Source organism: Phoenix dactylifera, chromosome 1 (genome assembly GCF_009389715.1).
Source record: "Phoenix dactylifera cultivar Barhee BC4 chromosome 1, palm_55x_up_171113_PBpolish2nd_filt_p, whole genome shotgun sequence".
NCBI classification, from domain to species: domain Eukaryota; kingdom Viridiplantae; phylum Streptophyta; class Magnoliopsida; order Arecales; family Arecaceae; genus Phoenix; species Phoenix dactylifera.
Genome location: NC_052392.1, coordinates 35,792,337 through 35,811,767, shown reverse-complemented (window position 1 = coordinate 35,811,767; position 19,431 = coordinate 35,792,337). Strand labels below are relative to the sequence as shown.

The window sequence follows — 19,431 nt, the reverse complement described above, 5'->3', positions numbered from 1 at the left end:
CGGAAAAAAAAAGAAAAAACAAAACAAACAAAGAATAAAGGAAGGGAAGGAACAGGGAATGTCTGCCGTCCGCCTCCTCCTCCCGAGCAGCCGCCGTCCGCCGTCTTCACCTTCACCATCTCCCTCTCACTCTCGGTCATTCACACGCCCTCCCTCTCTTCTTTTCTTCTTCTTCCTCTCCTTCTTCCCTTCTTCTTCTTCTTCTCCTTCTTCTTCTTCTTCTTCTTCCTCCCCTCTTCCTTACTCCCATCCGAACACTCTCTCGCTCTCTCCCACGCGCCCTCTCTTTCCCACGCCCTCTCCTTCCCTCTCTTTCTCTCTTCTTCCTCTCCTCCTCTTTTTCCTTTTCTTCTTCTTCTCTTCCTTTCTCACTCGAACTCTCTTCCTCTCTTCTTTCTTTCCTTCTTCTCTTCTTCCTCCTCTTCTTCTTCTTTTCCTCTCGCCCGAACTCTCACTCTCTGTCTTTCCATAGAGGGTAGGATGAAAAAAATAACAAAGAAAGAAAGAAAAGAGACGGAGGAGAGAAAAGAAAGAAGAAAAAAAATTACAAGAGAAGGGAAGACTTTCTCTCCCCCTCTCCCTCTTCTCTGTCTCTTCCATCCGGGTAACAAATGTGTTAGACGGTAAAAAGGCCATTTCCCTTTTTTTTTTTTTTCTTTTTTTGATGAAACAAAGGGCATTTTCCCTCCTTCTCACACTCTCTCTAAGCTAGACGGGTCTATATTGCGCCAACTCTCACCTCCCACTCTTTGACCGGATACAGAGAAAGGTTACTGGGCTAAATCCTTGTTATGATGATAACTAGTGTAGGAATGAAGATTTTAGGATTTTGAAAACTTTAGAAAGAATTTTGGAATTTTTGAGAATTTTTTGAAATTAATTTTAAAATATTACTATGCCACTGATTTGATATATGAATGTGATCTTGGATTACTAGGTCCCGAGGAGCCCCAGAGAGGTGCTTAGACTGTTGAGTCGTTGACATCAACGAGGTAAGTAATATTTCCACTTTATATTAATTCATTAAAATCAATTTAAAATTTCATTATCATTAAATGATACAAATTATGATGGATTCAAATTTAATAGTAAATGAAATCCATTCAAATATGGGTAATTAATTGATAATGTTAGTTCTATGATTAAACTGTATGATGATACCTGTTATGATTGGATTAGGCATATAAAAGCTCAAACATTGCATAGTTGATTGGACATTTTAAAATAGTTTAATAAAGAAAAGAAATGTTTATATATATATATATATATAATTCTTTTGTGTTTAGCGAGGATGCTGTGGTTTAAATTAGGGCATGTATATAATTCTGTATCTATTATGTGTTGGTAAGATTTTAGATATTTATATAGAGTTAAGAAATCTAAATAATATTTACTGGTTAGTCTTTTCGAGTAAGGTTCGAGCCGTTACAAAGACAATACATTTTTATTTTTTACTCTAGAGTAGCATCACCAAAAACTATGGAAAAAAAAAAGTGGACTGAAGAACAGGGAGGAAGGACCCACGCTTTTATATATTAATGAGTTCCTATTTTTATTGAAGGTTCTAAAGTTAGTTAAGTATATTCCTTCGTTTTTTGTACTGAGCTTGTTGCAAGCAACTGGTGTGGGTCTGCCAAACTGCTCACTCCCACAAGGTCAAAATTCTTATTAAAGTTGTTGTCGCAAGCAACAACTAATAGGATGGTTTTGCTGCTGGAAGTAGGACCTGTATTCGCTGGCATTGTTGGACCCTCTTTAACTGTATAGTAGTACGATATGTGCATGGATTAATTTATAGTACATATAGGTTATTTTGTACGACCATTTGATGATTCTTTATGAGAAAAATAATTATTTTATAATTGGATTTGAATGTAAACGAGGGTCGTCATCAAATATGATGTACTATACTGGTCTACTGTATCAGGTATATATTTGGTTCTGGATCTTGTAATATGAAGCTTACGAGTATCAGGCTTTAGAGAGATACAAGCAGTTGTTGATGCCTGATATAGTTAATACATTTAAGTATTTAAAAGCATGCTTGACTTGAAATTTGTCCGTGTTCTTTATAAATTTGTACGCACTTCCGTTATTAAAGAAGAATATTCTTTAATCATTGCATGGCACAGAAGGGTTACGCATAAAACATGAGAAGCCAAGAATGCAAAAAATTAATTTGGCCGCCTATCATATCTCAAACGCATATGAATGGATCTCTCTGTACTCTTTTTTTTTTTTTAAATATATATTTTGTAGATGCTACCTTCCAAACATAGGACCTCCCCCCACCTCATGTTCTAAGGGGAGGTGTGCCAACCAAGCTAGTTCTCTTGTTTCCTTGCACTCTAAAAATACAAGTTAAACTTGAGACTTTTTTATTTAGGCTATATATTGATAACCTAGTTTGCAAGAAGGAGAAACCCTGAATAATTTTCAATTTTGACAATTAATCAATGGACAAAGTAGTGATCAATTTATTCAGACCAGCAACTGTTGTTGCAAAACTTACAATAAGAATTCAAGAAGAGTTGGATAACAACATTAGATATTCAAAGCTAAATAACAGAACAACTAGTTGTCTTCAAACTTCAGGTTACCAAACCAACGACTGCAGGCATAAGACTGAACAGAAGGCCTGAAACGCAGTCATTAACAAGAGCAGAATGGCTGCTAGAAGTGTGAGGAACTTCCATGAATTAAAGACATATTTCTTCATAAGCTTGCTTGTTTTGATTCTCCAATTCTTGTTGTAGTACTTATTCACATCTTCGATAACTCTATCTAGCTTTGGCACCCTCGTTAGCCTAACCGATTTACTCATGCCATTCCATATATCAGATACCTCTTTGTCGCTCTTCATACGGTTTGAGATGATCCCACTTTGCCGCAGAAGCTTCACGTCTTCCTCGGTGTCTATGATTCCATTCATCAATTCGGTGTATCTTGTAAAAACTAGTGGCCCAAATATACCTGAAGCTTCATATGCTACCAAGTTCCTCAGTACAACTTCTGTATTAATGTCCAAAGTCACAGTGGGGAGATAAAATATACCGGATTTCATGTCAAAGCTAACCCCATTTATGCCCTCATGAGTCCGAGCAAACTTTACACCGGCATCAACAAGCTCGGTTACTGAAGGAATTATTATCTCCTCGATCAATGGTGGTTTGTTAATATTGGTAGTTGAGTTCAATTCTTCACTTTTGGAGTCCGCATTTGTTTGAGAGGAGAAGAACTGCTCGACGAAGTTAGTGAAGACTGAAAGCACAGGCAACTTACTGAGGACCTTCCATGGGAGTTGCACAAAGAGCTTTATGGGCCTTGAGGTCAGGACTTGTTTAACATAGCGGATCGGCACACAATTTAGACCTGATACGTTATTCCAAAGTGTAACAAAAACTCGTTTCACTTTGCCGTAATTCTCAAATTTCTGATCATTTCGTTTGCTTTCATCATCTCGAATGACTACTTCTATTGATTCTATTTGGCCTTTACATTTAGGAACGACCATGTGGTAGAGGAGTTGCAGCAGGTGCACATGTTGCGTGATATCGACTATATTACCTACCATCTTGAAGGGTGAAACTTCTTTCATGAAACTCTCCAATATTTCTGATAGCACTTCATCAGCAACTTGTGTCGATGAGCACTGGAACTCTAAAATCTTTCCTAGAAGAAAAAGAGGTACCTGATTCTCTAGCATCATGATGTCCCTAACTATGGCATTGTTTACCCAATTCACTTTAGAGAACCCGTTTCCTACAGCCTTAACTTCTTTATCACCATGATGGTTTTGAAGGAATTCGAGCAAGAAGCACACGTCAATGGCCATCATCCATGCTAAAGTCTCTCCATTGTAATCAAGGTACCTGTCAAATGTCAGCATTCATTAGTATAACCAAGATGTTCTACTTCTAGCCAGCAACAGAATCATAAGGGTTTAATGGAGCAAAGCTTAAGCAAGCCAACTATGTATGATGGGCTTGAACTTTTATACCTGTGATAGGGGGCGCGGATCTTGTGTTCGAGTTCAATGAAGCAATCGACGATGAGCTCGAATCTAAGGTCTCTTAAAGCTTTTGCTGTTCTTTGTGCAGAGGCAATCTTGTAGCGCTCCATATCATAGAGCTCGGGCCGACCCTTGTGGTAGGGGCCAAGGGCAAAGAGCTGGGGAACGTAAGCTTCAGGGTTGGTTGAGAGGAGGGACTTGGGGACATCGAAAATTGCGACAGGAACGCTCGTGTCTTCCTCTTCGAGCATCTGTGCGAAGGCATGTCGGACGTGGACCAGCCACCGGAGCTCATCGAAGTGGGAATTGTTGGTGGAGGGCAATGAGGATTGGTTAGAGGCCATATTCTTCTCTGTGCAAAGCTTTCTTCTGGTTACAGTTTCTGTTTGCTCCAACTGTGTCATTTTATGGACGGAAAGAGAGCTTTTTATACAGCTTCAATATGAACTAACAAAGGAAGATATCTTTACTTTCTTTGTGGCTTACTACTTTGATGAATAAAAAGATGGTGTGACTGATCAACCTTTTGCCTCAATGTTTTCCATGTGGTTTTAAGGTTGTTATCATGGGGGATAGCAAGAAGGTGATCCAAGAGGGAGGGCCTTCTTGTCATCGGATGACATGATGGGGTGTTTGTTTAGCAGCTATTAGTGGGAAGGGACATTTCTCTAGGTTCTACTATTATGCAGTAAGAGTATACGTACGTCAGGTCCTCATTTGATTAGAAGCCTGTCCGCTGCTCCATGTCAATATGTGATCTGGCCAAATAGGATAAGCATGGTTAAGAAAAAACAAAGAAGGTGGAGTTGCTTCCCCCCCCCCCCATCAAGTTAGGTGCAATATGGCTTATCACAAGGTGGAAAAGATAACTTTTCTTTTTCTAAAGTTAATTCTTAATTTCCTGCTTCGCCATCCAGCGGAGCAGTTAAGAGTATATTTATTCTTGGTGCGTGTTACACGTGAATAGTATAGTTTGGCTTCTTGGTCTAGGGAAAAATCTTTATATAGTTCTAGGCTGACCACCTATAAGCTGCATCTCTTTCATATTGGAAATATTTATTTTTATTCCTTTTAAATTGAAAGAATTATACTTCAAAAATGTTGTTTTCACAATTTCTAAAGATTATTTGCTGATTAAATTGAAGAAAATGAAGAATAACATGTATATGCGATATTTTGCCTTAAAATTCATATGTCGAGAAAACTATTTTCTTGTGTAGAGCCTTCTTATGCATCTTGGAAACAAATGATGCTTGTTTCCTCGATAACCAAGCATGTGGAGGGAGATTGCTCATTTACTTGGGTAGTGTATAAGTCTACAACTTGAGCTATGCATGGGTTGTGTGATATCTAAGTAAGTTCTTTTACTGAATTAGATGGCAGCTGGGGCTCTTGAACAATAAAAAAACGTGTATAGGAAATTCCGACACCAATTGTAGGGGATTCAGGAACATGGTTTAGTGGCGTCTTGTTCAGTCAACACTAAATAATATAGAAGGCAGCTTGCTTGTTTTTGTTGATTTGTCCAACAACTATAGATATTTTAATTTGGTCAAGGTCTACGCATATTTTTTTTCTTGATGTAAAGGGTCTAACCATGTTATTCACACTGTATGTATTGAAACAAGTCCATGGATATTTTTTGAATGAGTTAGCTAGGTTGCCACTTTAAGCTCAATGATGACCACATCTATGACATTTCGCTTGTGGAATAGACCATAAACGAGCCTCTACAGTCATATTTTTGAGGTCATGCTATGTGGTTCAACCATGACCCTGCATGGAAGTTTCATGCCACTCGGCAAAAAGGATAGATGGTGGGGTTGTAGCGCCAAACACCAATCCCCACATGACGTATTGGTATGGCGCTTTTTTATTTTTTAATTTTTAATTACTGTTTTATTTTTTATATCAAGGTTGGGTCCGGTTTTTTTTTCTTAATTTTACAATGTGCATCGCGTGGGAAGGGCAAAGTAATTTGTAAGGCAGTATATCATGTGACAAAGAAATAAAAAGGGGAACTTGCTCAGCGGTCCATTTATTGACCGAACTTTAACATTAAATCCCTGTTGACCGGTTGTTTAACAACCGGTCCATATATATTTTAATATTTCTTCATGGGACAAAAATGCCCCCGCCTCTCCCATTCCCACCGAAGAAGGAGAAGAAAAAGGATGGGAAAGTCAATTACCCTTAAATAGGGGAACTTGCTCAGCGGTCCATTTATTGACCGAACTTTAACATTAAATCCCTGTTGACCGGTTGTTGTTAAACAACCGGTCCATATATATTTTAATATTGCTTCATGGGACAAAAATGCCCCCGCCTCTCCCATTCCCACCGAAGAAGGAGAAGAAAAAGGCAGCCGCCGGCCACGGCCCACCCCCTCCCGCGCCTGCCGCCGGCCACAGCCCGCCCCCTCCCGCACCCGCTGCCCCCTTCCGCGCCGCCGGAAATATCTCCGCCCCCACGGTGGGGAGGTGCCAAAGAAGAGGAGCCGCTGCCCCCCCCCCCCGGTGGCCCCATCCTGCGGCCGCCACCGTCCGACCCCCTTCCGTAGCTGCCGGCCTCGCGAGAGGAGAAGGAAGAAGAAAGAAGGAGAAGGGAAGAAGAGAAGAAAAAAAAAAGAAAAAGAAAAGAAAAAAAAGAAAATGAAAGAAAAAGAAGAAAAGAAAATAAAATAAAAATAAAAATAAAGTTAACTGTGTTCCTAGACAAGTTAACTGTGTTCACAGACAACTTAACTGTGTTCACAGACCTGGAGTCGACCCCTTAACAGCACGAGTCGACTCCTGCTCACCAGGAGTCGACTCTCAGGCTTTCATAGACAAGTTAACTGTGTTCACAAACAAGTTAACTGTGTTCCTAGATAACTTAACTATGTACCTAGACAACTGTGTTCCTAGACAAGTTAACTGTGTTCCCAAACAACTGAACTGTGTTCCTAGACAAGTTAACTGTGTTCCCAGACAAGTTAACTGTGTTCCCAAACAACTTAACTGTGTTCCTAGACAACTGTGTTCCTAGACAAATTAACTGTGTTCCTAGACAAGTTAACTGTGTTCCCAAACAACTTAACTGTATTCTTAGATAACTGTGTTCCTAAACAACTTAACTGTGTTCACAGACAACTTAACTGTGTTCCTAGACAACTGTGTTCCTAAACAAGTTAACTGTGTTCCTAGACAAGTTAACTGTGTTCCCAAACAATTTAATTGTGTTCCTAAACAACTGTGTTCCTAGACAAGTTAACTGTGTTCCTAGACAACTTAACTGTGTTCCCAGACAAGTTAACTGTGTTCCTAGACAACTTAACTGTGATCCCAGACAAGTTAACTGTGTTCCCAAACAACTTAACTGTGTTCCTAGACAACTGTGTTCCTAGACAAATTAACTGTGTTCCTAGACAAGTTAACTGTGTTCCCAAACAACTTAACTGTATTCTTAGATAACTGTGTTCCTAAACAACTTAATTGTGTTCACAGACAACTTAACTGTGTTCCTAGACAACTGTGTTCCTAGACAAATTAACTGTGTTCCTAGACAAGTTAACTATGTTCCCAAACAACTTAACTGTATTCTTAGATAACTGTGTTCCTAAACAACTTAACTGTGTTCACAGACAACTTAACTGTGTTCCTAGACAACTGTGTTCCTAGACAAGTTAACTGTGTTCCTAGACAAGTTAACTGTGTTCCCAAACAATTTAACTGTGTTCCTAAACAACTATGTTCCTAGACAAGTTAACTGTGTTCCTAGACAAGTTAACTGTGTTCCCAAACAACTTAACTGTATTCTCAGATAACTGTGTTCCTAAACAACTTAACTGTGTTCACAGACAACTTAACTGTGTTCCTAGACAAATGTGTTCCTAGACAAGTTAACTGTGTTCCTAGACAAGTTAACTGTGTTCCCAAACAATTTAACTGTGTTCCTAAACAACTGTGTTCCTAGACAAGTTAATTGTGTTCCTAGACAAATTAACTGTGTTCCTAGACAACTTAACTGTGTTCCTAGACAAGTTAACTGTGTTCCCAAACAACTTAACTGTGTTCCTAGACAACTGTGTTCCTAGACAAATTAACTGTGTTCCTAGACAAGTTAACTGTGTTCCCAAACAACTTAAGTGTATTCTTAGATAACTGTGTTCCTAAACAACTTAACTGTGTTCACAGACAACTTAACTGTGTTCCTAGACAACTGTGTTCCTAGACAAGTTAACTGTGTTCCTAGACAAGTTAACTGTGTTCCCAAACAATTTAACTGTGTTCCTAAACAACTGTGTTCCCCGACAAGTTAACTGTGTTCCCAAACAATTTAACTGTGTTCCTAAACAACTGTGTTCCTAGACAAGTTAACTGTGTTCCTAGACAAATTAACTGTGTTCCTAGACAACTTAACTGTGTTCCCAGACAAGTTAACTGTGTTCCCAAACAACTTAACTGTGTTCCTAGACAACTGTGTTCCTAGACAAGTTAACTGTGTTCCTAGACAAGTTAACTGTGTTCCCAAACAACTTAACTGTATTCTTAGATAACTGTGTTCCTAAACAACTTAACTGTGTTCACAGACAACTTAACTGTGTTCCTAGACAACTGTGTTCCTAGACAAGTTAACTGTGTTCCCAAACAATTTAACTGTGTTCCTAAACAACTGTGTTCCTAGACAAGTTAACTGTGTTCCCAAACAATTTAACTGTGTTCCTAAACAACTGTGTTCCTAGACAAGTTAACTGTGTTCCTAGACAAATTAACTGTGTTCCTAGACAACTTAACTGTGTTCCCAGACAAGTTAACTGTGTTCCCAAACAACTTAACTGTGTTCCTAGACAACTGTGTTCCTAGACAAATTAACTGTGTTCCTAGACAAGTTAACTGTGTTCCCAAACAACTTAATTGTATTCTTAGATAACTGTGTTCCTAAACAACTTAACTGTGTTCACAGACAACTTAACTGTGTTCCTAGACAACTGTGTTCCTAGACAACTTAACTGTGTTCCTAGACAAGTTAACTGTGTTCCCAAACAATTTAACTGTGTTTCTAAACAACTGTGTTCCTAGACAAGTTAACTGTGTTCCTAGACAAATTAACTGTGTTCCTAAACAATTTAACTGTGTTTCCAGACAAGTTAACTGTGTTCCCAAACAACTTAACTGTGTTCCTAGACAACTGTATTCCTAGACAAATTAACTGTGTTCCTAGACAAGTTAACTGTGTTTCCAAACAACTTAACTGTATTCTTAGATAACTGTGTTCCTAAACAACTTAACTGTGTTCACAGACAACTTAACTGTGTTCCTAGACAACTGTGTTCCTAGACAACTTAACTGTGTTCCTAGACAAGTTAACTGTGTTCCCAAATAATTTAACTGTGTTCCTAGACAAGTTAACTGTGTTCCCCAACAATTTAACTGTGTTCCTAAACAACTGTGTTTCTAGACAAGTTAACTGTATTCCTAGACAACTTAACTGTGTTCCCAGACAAGTTAACTGTGTTCCCAAACAACTTAACTGTGTTCCTAGACAACTGTGTTCCTAGACAAATTAACTGTGTTCCTAGACAAGTTAACTGTGTTCCCAAACAACTTAACTGTATTCTTAGATAACTGTGTTCCTAAACAACTTAACTGTGTTCACAGACAACTTAACTGTGTTCCTAGACAACTGTGTTCCTAGACAAGTTAACTGTGTTCCTAGACAAGTTAACTGTGTTCCCAAACAATTTAACTGTGTTCCTAAACAACTGTGTTCCTAGACAAGTTAATTGTGTTCCTAGACAAATTAACTGTGTTCCTAGACAACTTAACTGTGTTCCCAGACAAGTTAACTGTGTTCCCAAACAACTTAACTGTGTTCCTAAACAACTGTGTTCCTAGACAAGTTAACTGTGTTCCTAGACAAGTTAACTGTGTTCACACACAACTTAACTGTGTTCACAGACCTGGGGTCGACCCCTGCTCACCTGGAGTCGACTCTCTCAGGTTTTCCAGAGAGCTGTTTTTCTGCCTGATTTTAGGGGTCGACTCCAGCTCTTCAGGGGTCGACCCCAGCTCTCAGGGGTCGACCCCAGCTCTTTAGGGGTCGACCCCAGCTCAGCATAAGTCTACAATAATTTTCTAATAACACTTAACTGTGTGCACAGTCGAAATAACTGTGTTCTGGGGTAGAATAAGTGTGTTCCGGGATGATTTAAATATGTTCCAAGCTTATTTAACCGTGTGTCATGTTAGATTAAGTGTGTTCCAAACTTATTTAATTGTTCCAAGCTTATTTAACTTTATTTTTATTTTTTTCTTTTTTTTCTTCTTTTTTTTCTTTTTTCTTCTTCTCTTCTTCCCTTCTTCTTCTTCTTTCTTCTTTTTTCTCCTTCCGCGAGCTGGCGGCACACAGTTAAGTTGTCTGCGAACACAGTTAACAGGACTGTACACACAGTTAAGTGTTCTTAGAAAATTGTTGTAGAAGTGAGCGAGTCGACCCAAGATTCTCACGAGTCGACCCCAGCAGAGCAGGAGTCGACCCCAGTTCAAACTTTTTCTTTTCTTTTTCTTTTTTTTCTTCTCTTCTTTCCTTCTTCTTCTTTCTTCTCTTCCCGCGAGGCCGGCGGCGCCGGAAAGGGGCTGGGCCACGGCGGACGCTGGAGGAGGGCGGGCCGTGGCCGGCGACAGCCGCAGGACGCGGGACGGCGCCCTTCTTCCTCTTCTTCGGCACCTTCCCACCATGGGGGCAGGGGCGGAGGCATTCCCGGCGGCGCGGCCGCGGGAGGGGGCTCGGGAGGAGGCGAGCCGGGCCGGCGGCGGCCGCGGGAGGGGGCAGGCCGCGGTCGGCAGCAGCCGCGGCTGGGAGATTACAGTTTGGAAAGTCTCTGAAATTCTTCTTCTTCGGAAGGATGGGAGATCATGAGGGAAGGGGCATTTTCGGTATCTTATTTCAAAATAAAAGGGGCTCAGGGACCGGGAATTACAGTTTGGAAAGTTTCTGGACCGGTTGTTTTAGATTTAATTAACAAGGACTTTTTGTTACAGTGGAGTCTTTAGAGGGATGGGAAAGTCAATTACCCAAATAAAAATTCTTGGTGAGCGAAGCATGAAGGAAGCCGAGCAAAGTTGCACTTACAAGGGTAGTCAAACACTCCGTAGTAGCGATAGATCCGAAGAGTTGTATTTGAAAAATCCAAGGTTGCCCTGAATAGAGAGGTCCAAACCACCAGCCAACCTTTTTTTAAAAAAATTAATATTTTTTTGCAGAAACTAATTCTCCATCCTATCCCAATGTCCATGGTATAACAAAATCTTCCTCTTGATTGGAACCGCTATTTTTGGTGCACAAATATCGCAATTCCTAATTCTTGGTCCCTAATAGTTATTTTAAATATTTTAACATTTTAGAAAAAGACCTAGTTCATGATCTAATATATTATGGCTTCTTCACATAGATATAACAAACACTAAATGAGATTCAACTCTGTTAGATGCTTTACATATTGCACACTATAAGTTTTCTAGAATTTTTTATTATAATTTTGATATTTTCAAAATATAAATATTTTTTATGACAGATTAGAACATGTTTTGTTTTGATTTTAGAAAAGGTTTAAATTTTTAACATTTATATTATGAATAATTCTGCATTTGATTATTAAATAAAAGTAGACTTGCATAAATCCAAAGCCTAGTAGGGCCTTGTAGGTTTTTAGACTAATGACAACACATAAACATACATGCTTGCTTGACACAGCATGGCTTGGTCTGTCATGTCGTGCACGTGCAAGTACTGTTTCATGTTGGATCATGTAGTGATATGCGCATGCACAATACGGACGCATGATTGACTAATGTGTTTGTTAGTTTGGCCATATTGCTATTTAAAATTAAAATTTAAAATTCTAAATTTATTTTGAATTTGACTCTTGTATTTGTAATGGATTTTTTTACTGAGTTTACTCTTGCATCATTAACGCTTGCAGCCTAGGACCTCTCATATCATGATGTCATGACGGTACCAACCTGACCACCTAAATCCCATAACTTGCACACTTCTGAAATCCACATAAATTCTAAAACTAAGTAGCATAAAAAACACTTCACCCTAAGTTTGTGACATTGTCCCAGCGAGATCCACAGCGATAGACCGAGCAGAAGGCCTGCACGCACGTCAACAGCAGGAGCAACATAGCAGCCAGGAATGTAAGGATCTGCCACGACCCAAACACATAGGTCTTCATGATCTTCCGGGCCTTAACACTCCACCTACTGCTATGAAACTTGTTCACATCCTCCAACACTTTGTCTATGAAGCCTACTTTCGTCAGCCTCACCGATTTGCTCATCCCATTCCAGAGCTTTGCCACCTCCTCATCGTTCTTCATCCGGTTCAAGATGATCCCTCTCTGCCTCAAGAGCTTCACGTCCTCCTCAGTGTCGATAATCCCATTCATCAACTCCGTGTACCGAGTGAAGACCATCGGCCCCGACTCAACTGTTGTCTCATAGGCTACTAAGTTCCTCAGTAGGACCTCAGTGTTGACGTCCAAACTAACGGTAGGGAGATGAAATGTGGCAGTTCTCGAGTTGAACGATATTGTCGTCAAGTCCCCCTTAGTTGCTGAGAACTTCACCCCAGCATTGCTGAGCTCAGTCACTGAAGGGATCATTATCTCTTCGACCAAAGGTGGTTCGTTACTAGAGTCTTCGTCTTCTGATTTCTCATCACCTTGGAAGAAGAAGAGCTTTGCAACGCGAGCAGCCAAGATCGAGACCCCTGGGAACTTGGAGATGATCTTCCATGGAATCTTCACTAAGAATTTGATTGGCCTCGTAGCAAGGACTCCCAAGATTTGTAGGCCCGACGTCTGACTCCAAACCGAATTAAAGAATTTCTTCACATAGCTAGGATTACCCGTGGGCTTCGTGTCATTCAACTCAGGGATGCCGATATGGACTTCGGTTTCATCGATGGTTTCGCTTGCTTCCTTGGCATTGGGAACAATCATGAGATAAAGTAGTTGTAACAAGTGGGCATGCCTTCTAACGTCGATGCTTGAAAAGTTCTCCATCATTTTAAATGGAGAAACCTCCTTCACAAACCCTATCAACATGTTCGAGAGCTCTTTATCAGCAATTTGATACGAAGGGCATTGAAATTGTAGGATCTTTCGTACTAGAAAGAGCGGTATCTGGTTCTCGAGCATCATGATGTCCCTAAGGATACAATTATAAGCCAACTTCATCCTTGCAGCATCAACCATATGGGACATTGTTGGGACCTTTCTAAAGACCCTTCCCTTTGCATTGGAATAGTTGCGAAGGAACTCAAGCAAGAAGGACGCATCGATGGTCATCATCCATGCCAAAGTCTCACCATTGAAATCAAGGTGCCTAAACAGCATCATAAGAACAAAGGCTTGATTAGAACACTAAGGACCCAAAAATAATAAAATACAAAGGAAAATGCTTTAGTAACTCAAAAGTCATTCAGCTGGGGTCTTCTGTGGTCATTGTTCCCTTCGAACTGGCATCATGAAAATGTGCCATTAAATGAAGCAAGTGATTGGTGCAAGGAACCTGAGTGACTTTTCTGAGTGATTTTTCTAGGGTACCGCAGCTTTGATCCATTGGATTATAGTTTCAAAATAAATTTTAAAATAGTTTTTTTGGATTTTATATTACAGTTTTCTGAAAATGAAAAGCCATGTTTTTATTGTTTTCGAAAATGAATAGGTCATGTGTTCGGGTATGGGGTTTGAATCTGGTATACAAGTTAGTATAAATACATTAAAAGAAATTGTGGCTAGTTAGTATAGATGGAAAGACCATGTCTTATGAGATTTTGTCTCTTGGGAATCATGAACCTCAATTTATTATCTTTGAATAGGATCTTAATATGGTTCTTGAATTCCATGAAGAGTGTGTCTCTTTGTATTATAGTTTAGGTTTATAAATACCTCTGTATAAATTCCATGAAGAGTGTGTCCCTTTGTATTATATATAGTTGAATTCCATGAGCCTCTACTATCAATTTAATTTTCATAGAATTCCATGTTGGACAAGCGTGTGATATAAGATTTCTTCACCACTTTTGTAAAATGAATACTGTTTAACAAAATATCTATGAACAAGTTTTTCATAAGATGGAAATATATATGTGTGCATATACATACATACATACATACATACATACATATATATAAATACATACATACATACATATATACATACATACATACATATATACATATATATATATGCATTGTTGTTAGTGTTTATGATTAGCCAACACCCCATATGCATATCAAGGATCAGTACCTAACACTAGCATTACTACCATGGCAAAGCTATGCTTCAGCATGATACATTTGCCCCCTGTAATTAGCCTTCTTTGAGATATTTTGTTATGTGGTATTTTAGCTTTTCACTCCTAATTATTCTCCTCTTGATGTAACATAATCTTATTTACTTTATGTGGATTTTAGCTTGTGGATATGTTAATAATACTAATTGCAAAATCCATGACAAGTAATGCATTTTGTGTATCTTGTAACCTATCAATTTTCCGATTAAAAATTTTATTTGTTAATTATATGATTTGCAAAATCCCTAACAGGTAATGCAGATTGTATAATAAAAATAGGATGAATAAGTGTAAATTAATATATCATGTTCTTATGATGTTCCAGTGATATTCGGGAATCCCCAATGGGTAAATGAATGTTGTGGATGCCACAAAAGTATGTAAATGTAATTGTGTATGTTTATGGTTAACATGAATTTCTTTGTCTGTACCAAGTGGTGGATCTGCATTTGCTGATATCCTAAAATTTGATGTATCAGATGGTATACTAATAATATGGATTGGAAATAAAGGATTGATATGCTTTTAGGGTGTTATAGGTATAAGGATACTATATATGTTGATCAGCTTCCTAGCAAATCTCAATTAGTAACTAATCAAGCAGAGATAGCCAAATATGGGGAAGATCTAAGCAAGTACAAGAACTAGAAATTAGCCAATGATGTTTTTAAGTCTTATGTCCTTAATGGACTGAGCAAAGCCCTCTGTATTACTTATTGTTATACTAAGACTACCAAGGAGATATTGGACAAATTGGAGGCAAAATATCAATATAAGTCTAATGCTCATTTGAATAACTTATAGAAATGGCTCTAGAGAGCTAAACGTGAAGAAGAGGCTGATCTGAGAAAATATGTTAATGATATGGTTGCTATGGTAGATAAATTAGTATCATAGAATGAATCTAGACAAGAAGACTAAAGCCTCCACCATTATTAATCCCTTACGAAATCCTGTAAGTATATAGAAAATTTCTATACTTCAGCTAAAATTGAATGCAGTTGCTAAGAATAGGACTTTGCTCGATATGGTGAGGTCAATGTTAGCCTTTGCAAATTTACCTACTTCTTTTTGGGGTGAAACACTTTTCATTACAGCTCATGTCCTAAATAGAGCACCTTCGAAGTCTGTTGAAAAGACTCCCTATGAACTTTGGTGTGGAAGGAAACCTAAGTTAAATTATATGAGAATTTGGGGTTGTGTTTCTCATATTCTCATTCTCGATCCTAGCAGAAATAAACTTAGGTCCATAACAAAGAGATGCTTGTTTATTTGTTATCCTGATTTTTCAAAGGGATATAGATTATTTGATCAAGTGGATAAGACCATTACTAAAAGTAGGCATGTGAAATTCATTGAGAATAGATTTGATCATGGTGAATGTCTTGGTGAAAAGTTATATCTTGAAGAAGTCAGTGACTTTCTTCCATTTGAAATTTCTTCGAACCCTATTGACCAAGCTCAAGTCACTTCTCATAACATAAAGGAACACCTTGCGCCTATATGAAAGGGAACTAGAGAAAGGAAACAAAGTTCAATTTTTCCCCTTTCTGAGTTCTATATATTTGTAGGTGATATTTTTGAGCAGATAGGATTAGATGAGGACATCTCAAATTCAAAGTCTTATAAAGAATCTATTACAAACGTAATTGCCGAAAAGTAGAAATTAGCAATGGAAGAAGAAATCAATTCAATACACGAGAATAAAGTGTGAAAAATTGTAGATGCACGTGAATCAGTTAACCTAGTGAAATATAAGTGGATATTTACAAGAAAGAGGAATGCCGAGGGGAAAGTTGAAACATTTAAGGCTAGATTGATAGGGAAAGATTTTTTATACAGGGATCTTACTGATGATATTTACATGGAGCGGCCTATAGATTTCATTGAAGCTAGAAATGAAAATAAAATATGTAAAATAGAGGGATCAAGATTGTTATTCTTGCTTTATATTTTGATGATATTCTTCTATCAGGTAATGATGTGAACCTTCTAATGGAGATTAAAAGCTGGCTATTCCAGACGTTTGCTATGAAAGATCTCGGTAAAGATTCATATATCCTCAGCATCAAAATCATCAAGGACAAAGCACAAAGAAAACTTAGTGTCTCAAGGAGGTATGTTAAATCACCCTTGCCCTGATTTAAGTTTGATTGATGTTAAACAAATTAAGAAAGATTGTCCTAGTTCACCTAAGGATAATCTTGATAAATCTAAGTTTCCATATGCTTCAGTTGTAGGAAACTTTATGTATGCCTCAATGTGTACAAGGCCGATCTTACGTATGTTGTGGGTGTTCTTAGCAGATTCTAATCAAATCCTAAGAACAGTCACTAGGAGGGAGTCAAATAGGTTCTGTCTTATTTGAGGTGGACCAAGTCATATGCCTTGACATGTCAGGTTGATGAGTTGCAATTGGTTGCATTGGCTACTCTAATTTTGACTTTCAAAGTTGGGCAGATACTAGAAAATCTACGTATGGATTTGTTTGCATGTTCAGTGGTGGTGTAATTTCCTGGAAAAACAAAAAACATTAAGACTTTATAGCACAATCCACAATGGAGGCTGAATTTGTAGCTATTAATTTACAAATGAAGGAGGCTGTGTATCTCAGGAAGCTTCTAAAAAATCTTAAGGTAATTCCATATATATGTGGCGCGGCCTATAGTGATTCTCTACTAGAACGCTTCTAGAATTACTATTACCAAGGATCGTAAGTGTCACCCGAAAGCAAAATATATTGAAGAGAAATATCACTATGTTAGAGCTATAATAAAAAAGCAAGAAGTTGTTGTTTAGAAAGTGTCATCTAAAGATAACTTGGTAGATCCATTCGCTAAATGTCTTAATGTCTATGTTTTTAATTATCATATATGAATATGGACTTAATCTGTTATTGATGTATTATGAGATTGAAGTATAATGATTTTTCTGAACATCAATAATAATTCCATGAAATGCATATATGGTGATATGTGTTATTACTATTTATTGTTGTATAACTAGTTATTAATGGAATGGATATTTGTCAGTGCTCATAGGTACGCCTTGAGGTCCAACTTCTTTATTAGGTATACACTTGTAGGTGTATATAAAAGAGTGTGATAGGGGGTGAGGGTTGGATTTAAATTGTTCAGGCCTATGGAATGTTTGGGGAATATTTCCTTAGTGGCTAATACTCAAGTTGGAATGGTGGCTAAGGAAGAAACAATTTAGTATCCACTTTCACCAAGCGAGGCCACTACTACGAAGTAGCGTGGATACGATAGCTTTCTTCAAAGACGGGGATGAAGGATGTGATATATATGAACGGTGGACCATTTTGTTTTAACATGTACCAATTTGATCCCTAGTGTCTAATCTAAAAGTATATATATTGTGTTGGCCCAAGTTAACTATATCAGTATATACTAGAGTGTTTGAGATAATACCCGTTATCAAAGCTTTTGTTTTGAATAGTATGTGTATATATCTTTATTTTGAAACCAAGTGGAAGATTATTAGATTTATGGTTTCGAAAATGAATTTTAAAATGGTTTTTTTTTTGGTTTTATATTAATTCTTTCTAGAAAATAAGAATACATGTCTTTATTGTTTTGGAAAATGATAAGGCTATGTGCTCGGGTGTGGGATTTGAATCTAGTATACAAGTTAGTGCTAATACATTACAGGGAACAGTGTCGAATTAGTGTCCTTGTGTAAGAGGTGGAAAAACCATGTCTCTTGGGATGTATGAATCTCAATTTATTATCCTCAAACAGGGTCTTAATGTGGTTCTTGAATTCTATGACGACAGTGTATCTCCTGATATGACGGTATAGGTCTAGAAATACATTCTTTGGTCCTACATGTCGGGTATACTAGAAAACTTAGCCGGTTGTAGATATTATTTTCCACTATTTGGAGCACTAGTTCTGAAGATGAAAGAATTTTTGGGATCATGCCATGTATGCGAATTATAAAATTTGTTTTGGAATCTATGGATAGAAAAATAAATATTTTTCTAACAATTTTGTAAATAGCTAACATGCTCAAATATAAATGATTAGGCATTGAAATAAACAACTCGTCACCCTAGCTAAGAGGCTAATAGAAGAGTAGAGGAGACCTATGGTAGTGGGATCTAATCGTGTGCTCTTTTTTAATGAAGTACTCGACAAGTTGTCGGAGTTTGATGCTTTGGAGCTGCTTCTGTGTCCTCTTGGCGGTGGCAAGTTTATAGCGCTCCATCTCGTAGAGCTGGGGGTGCCAGTGGTGGTATGGTCCGAGTGCGAAGAGCTCGGGGATGTAGGCTTCCGGCTTGATGGAGAGCAATGTCTTGGGGACGCTGAAGACCGAGACGGGGATTTGGACACCCTCTTCGACCTCCTCTTCAAGGGTGCTACAAATTTGGGTCACCCATCGGCGCTCGTCAAAGAGGAGAGAACCATTGGAAGAGGCAATTGAGTTGTCGCTAGAAACCATAGTCCTGCAACAAAGAATGGCACCTTGGGACAGTATTGTGCATGGGTGGGTTGGGTTGGGTGGCTTCTTAAATTGTTACCAAGGAGTGTTGAATTTATTTATCTATTGATTTATTTATTTCGAGGTCAAGGTTTAGGTTTATTGACGTAAATGGATTGTGTCTTTTCTGTGCATGTCCTCTATAACCAAGCAGGCATTTTCCATGTGTTTTCGAAGACTCACTAGATGGTTCGCTCTCGTTGCTTCGTGACTTCTTATCGCCTTGGTATTTGAGCATACGTTGCGTGTTAGGCAACAGTTCATGGAGGAATAAAATCTCGTTGAAAATAATGCAAAGTCCCATTCGATGCTCCAGTTGGAAACTGCTGCCGAGACTTTGTCCTTTTAACAAGCGGAACCTATGGTGCAGCTTACGTGGAGGGTGCTGTGCATCAAACGATGGACCACTGCTGAAAAAATGGACAGCCATCAAATAATGCGCATTGTATTTGACATAATATAGACCATCTTGTTTGATGGCTCTCTTATCTCAGTTGTTGGCCATTAAAAGCTGCACGGTATTCTATGGTGCGGTCCGTCGGTGCATTGCATGATTCATGCTCCATTTG

The 19,431-nt window shown here is 38.4% G+C and overlaps 2 protein-coding genes across 2 annotated transcripts; both read right to left on the bottom strand.

Moving 5' to 3' along the window:
• Positions 1-2,596: 2,596 nt before the first annotated feature.
• LOC120112547 (putative UPF0481 protein At3g02645) lies at positions 2,597-4,416 on the bottom strand. The gene is made up of 2 exons (XM_039132127.1): positions 4,001-4,416; positions 2,597-3,872 (listed from the first exon to the last, which is right to left on the bottom strand). Exons 1-2 carry the CDS (start codon positions 4,414-4,416, stop codon positions 2,597-2,599), a joined length of 1,692 nt encoding a protein of 563 aa, XP_038988055.1.
• Positions 4,417-12,092: 7,676 nt separating this feature from the next.
• LOC103721372 (putative UPF0481 protein At3g02645) lies at positions 12,093-18,894 on the bottom strand. Its single transcript, XM_039132089.1, has 2 exons — positions 18,468-18,894; positions 12,093-13,386 (listed from the first exon to the last, which is right to left on the bottom strand). The coding sequence occupies exons 1-2, from the start codon at positions 18,821-18,823 to the stop codon at positions 12,093-12,095; spliced, it is 1,650 nt and encodes a 549-aa protein (XP_038988017.1). The 5' UTR covers positions 18,824-18,894.
• Positions 18,895-19,431: the final 537 nt, after the last annotated feature.

Bases quoted from the DNA above. Each gene is read 5' to 3' on its own strand.
- LOC120112547 (XM_039132127.1), bottom strand. From the start codon at position 4,416: ATGACACAGTTGGAGCAAACAGAAACTGTAACCAGAAGAAAGCTTTGC. The intron at 3,873-4,000 runs GTATAAAAGTTC...GACATTTGACAG, and splicing joins ATCCGCGCCCCCTATCACAG to GTACCTTGATTACAATGGAG.
- LOC103721372 (XM_039132089.1), bottom strand. From the start codon at position 18,823: ATGGTTTCTAGCGACAACTCAATTGCCTCTTCCAATGGTTCTCTCCTC. The intron at 13,387-18,467 runs GTCTCCTCTACT...GATGCTGTTTAG, and splicing joins ATTAGATCCCACTACCATAG to GCACCTTGATTTCAATGGTG.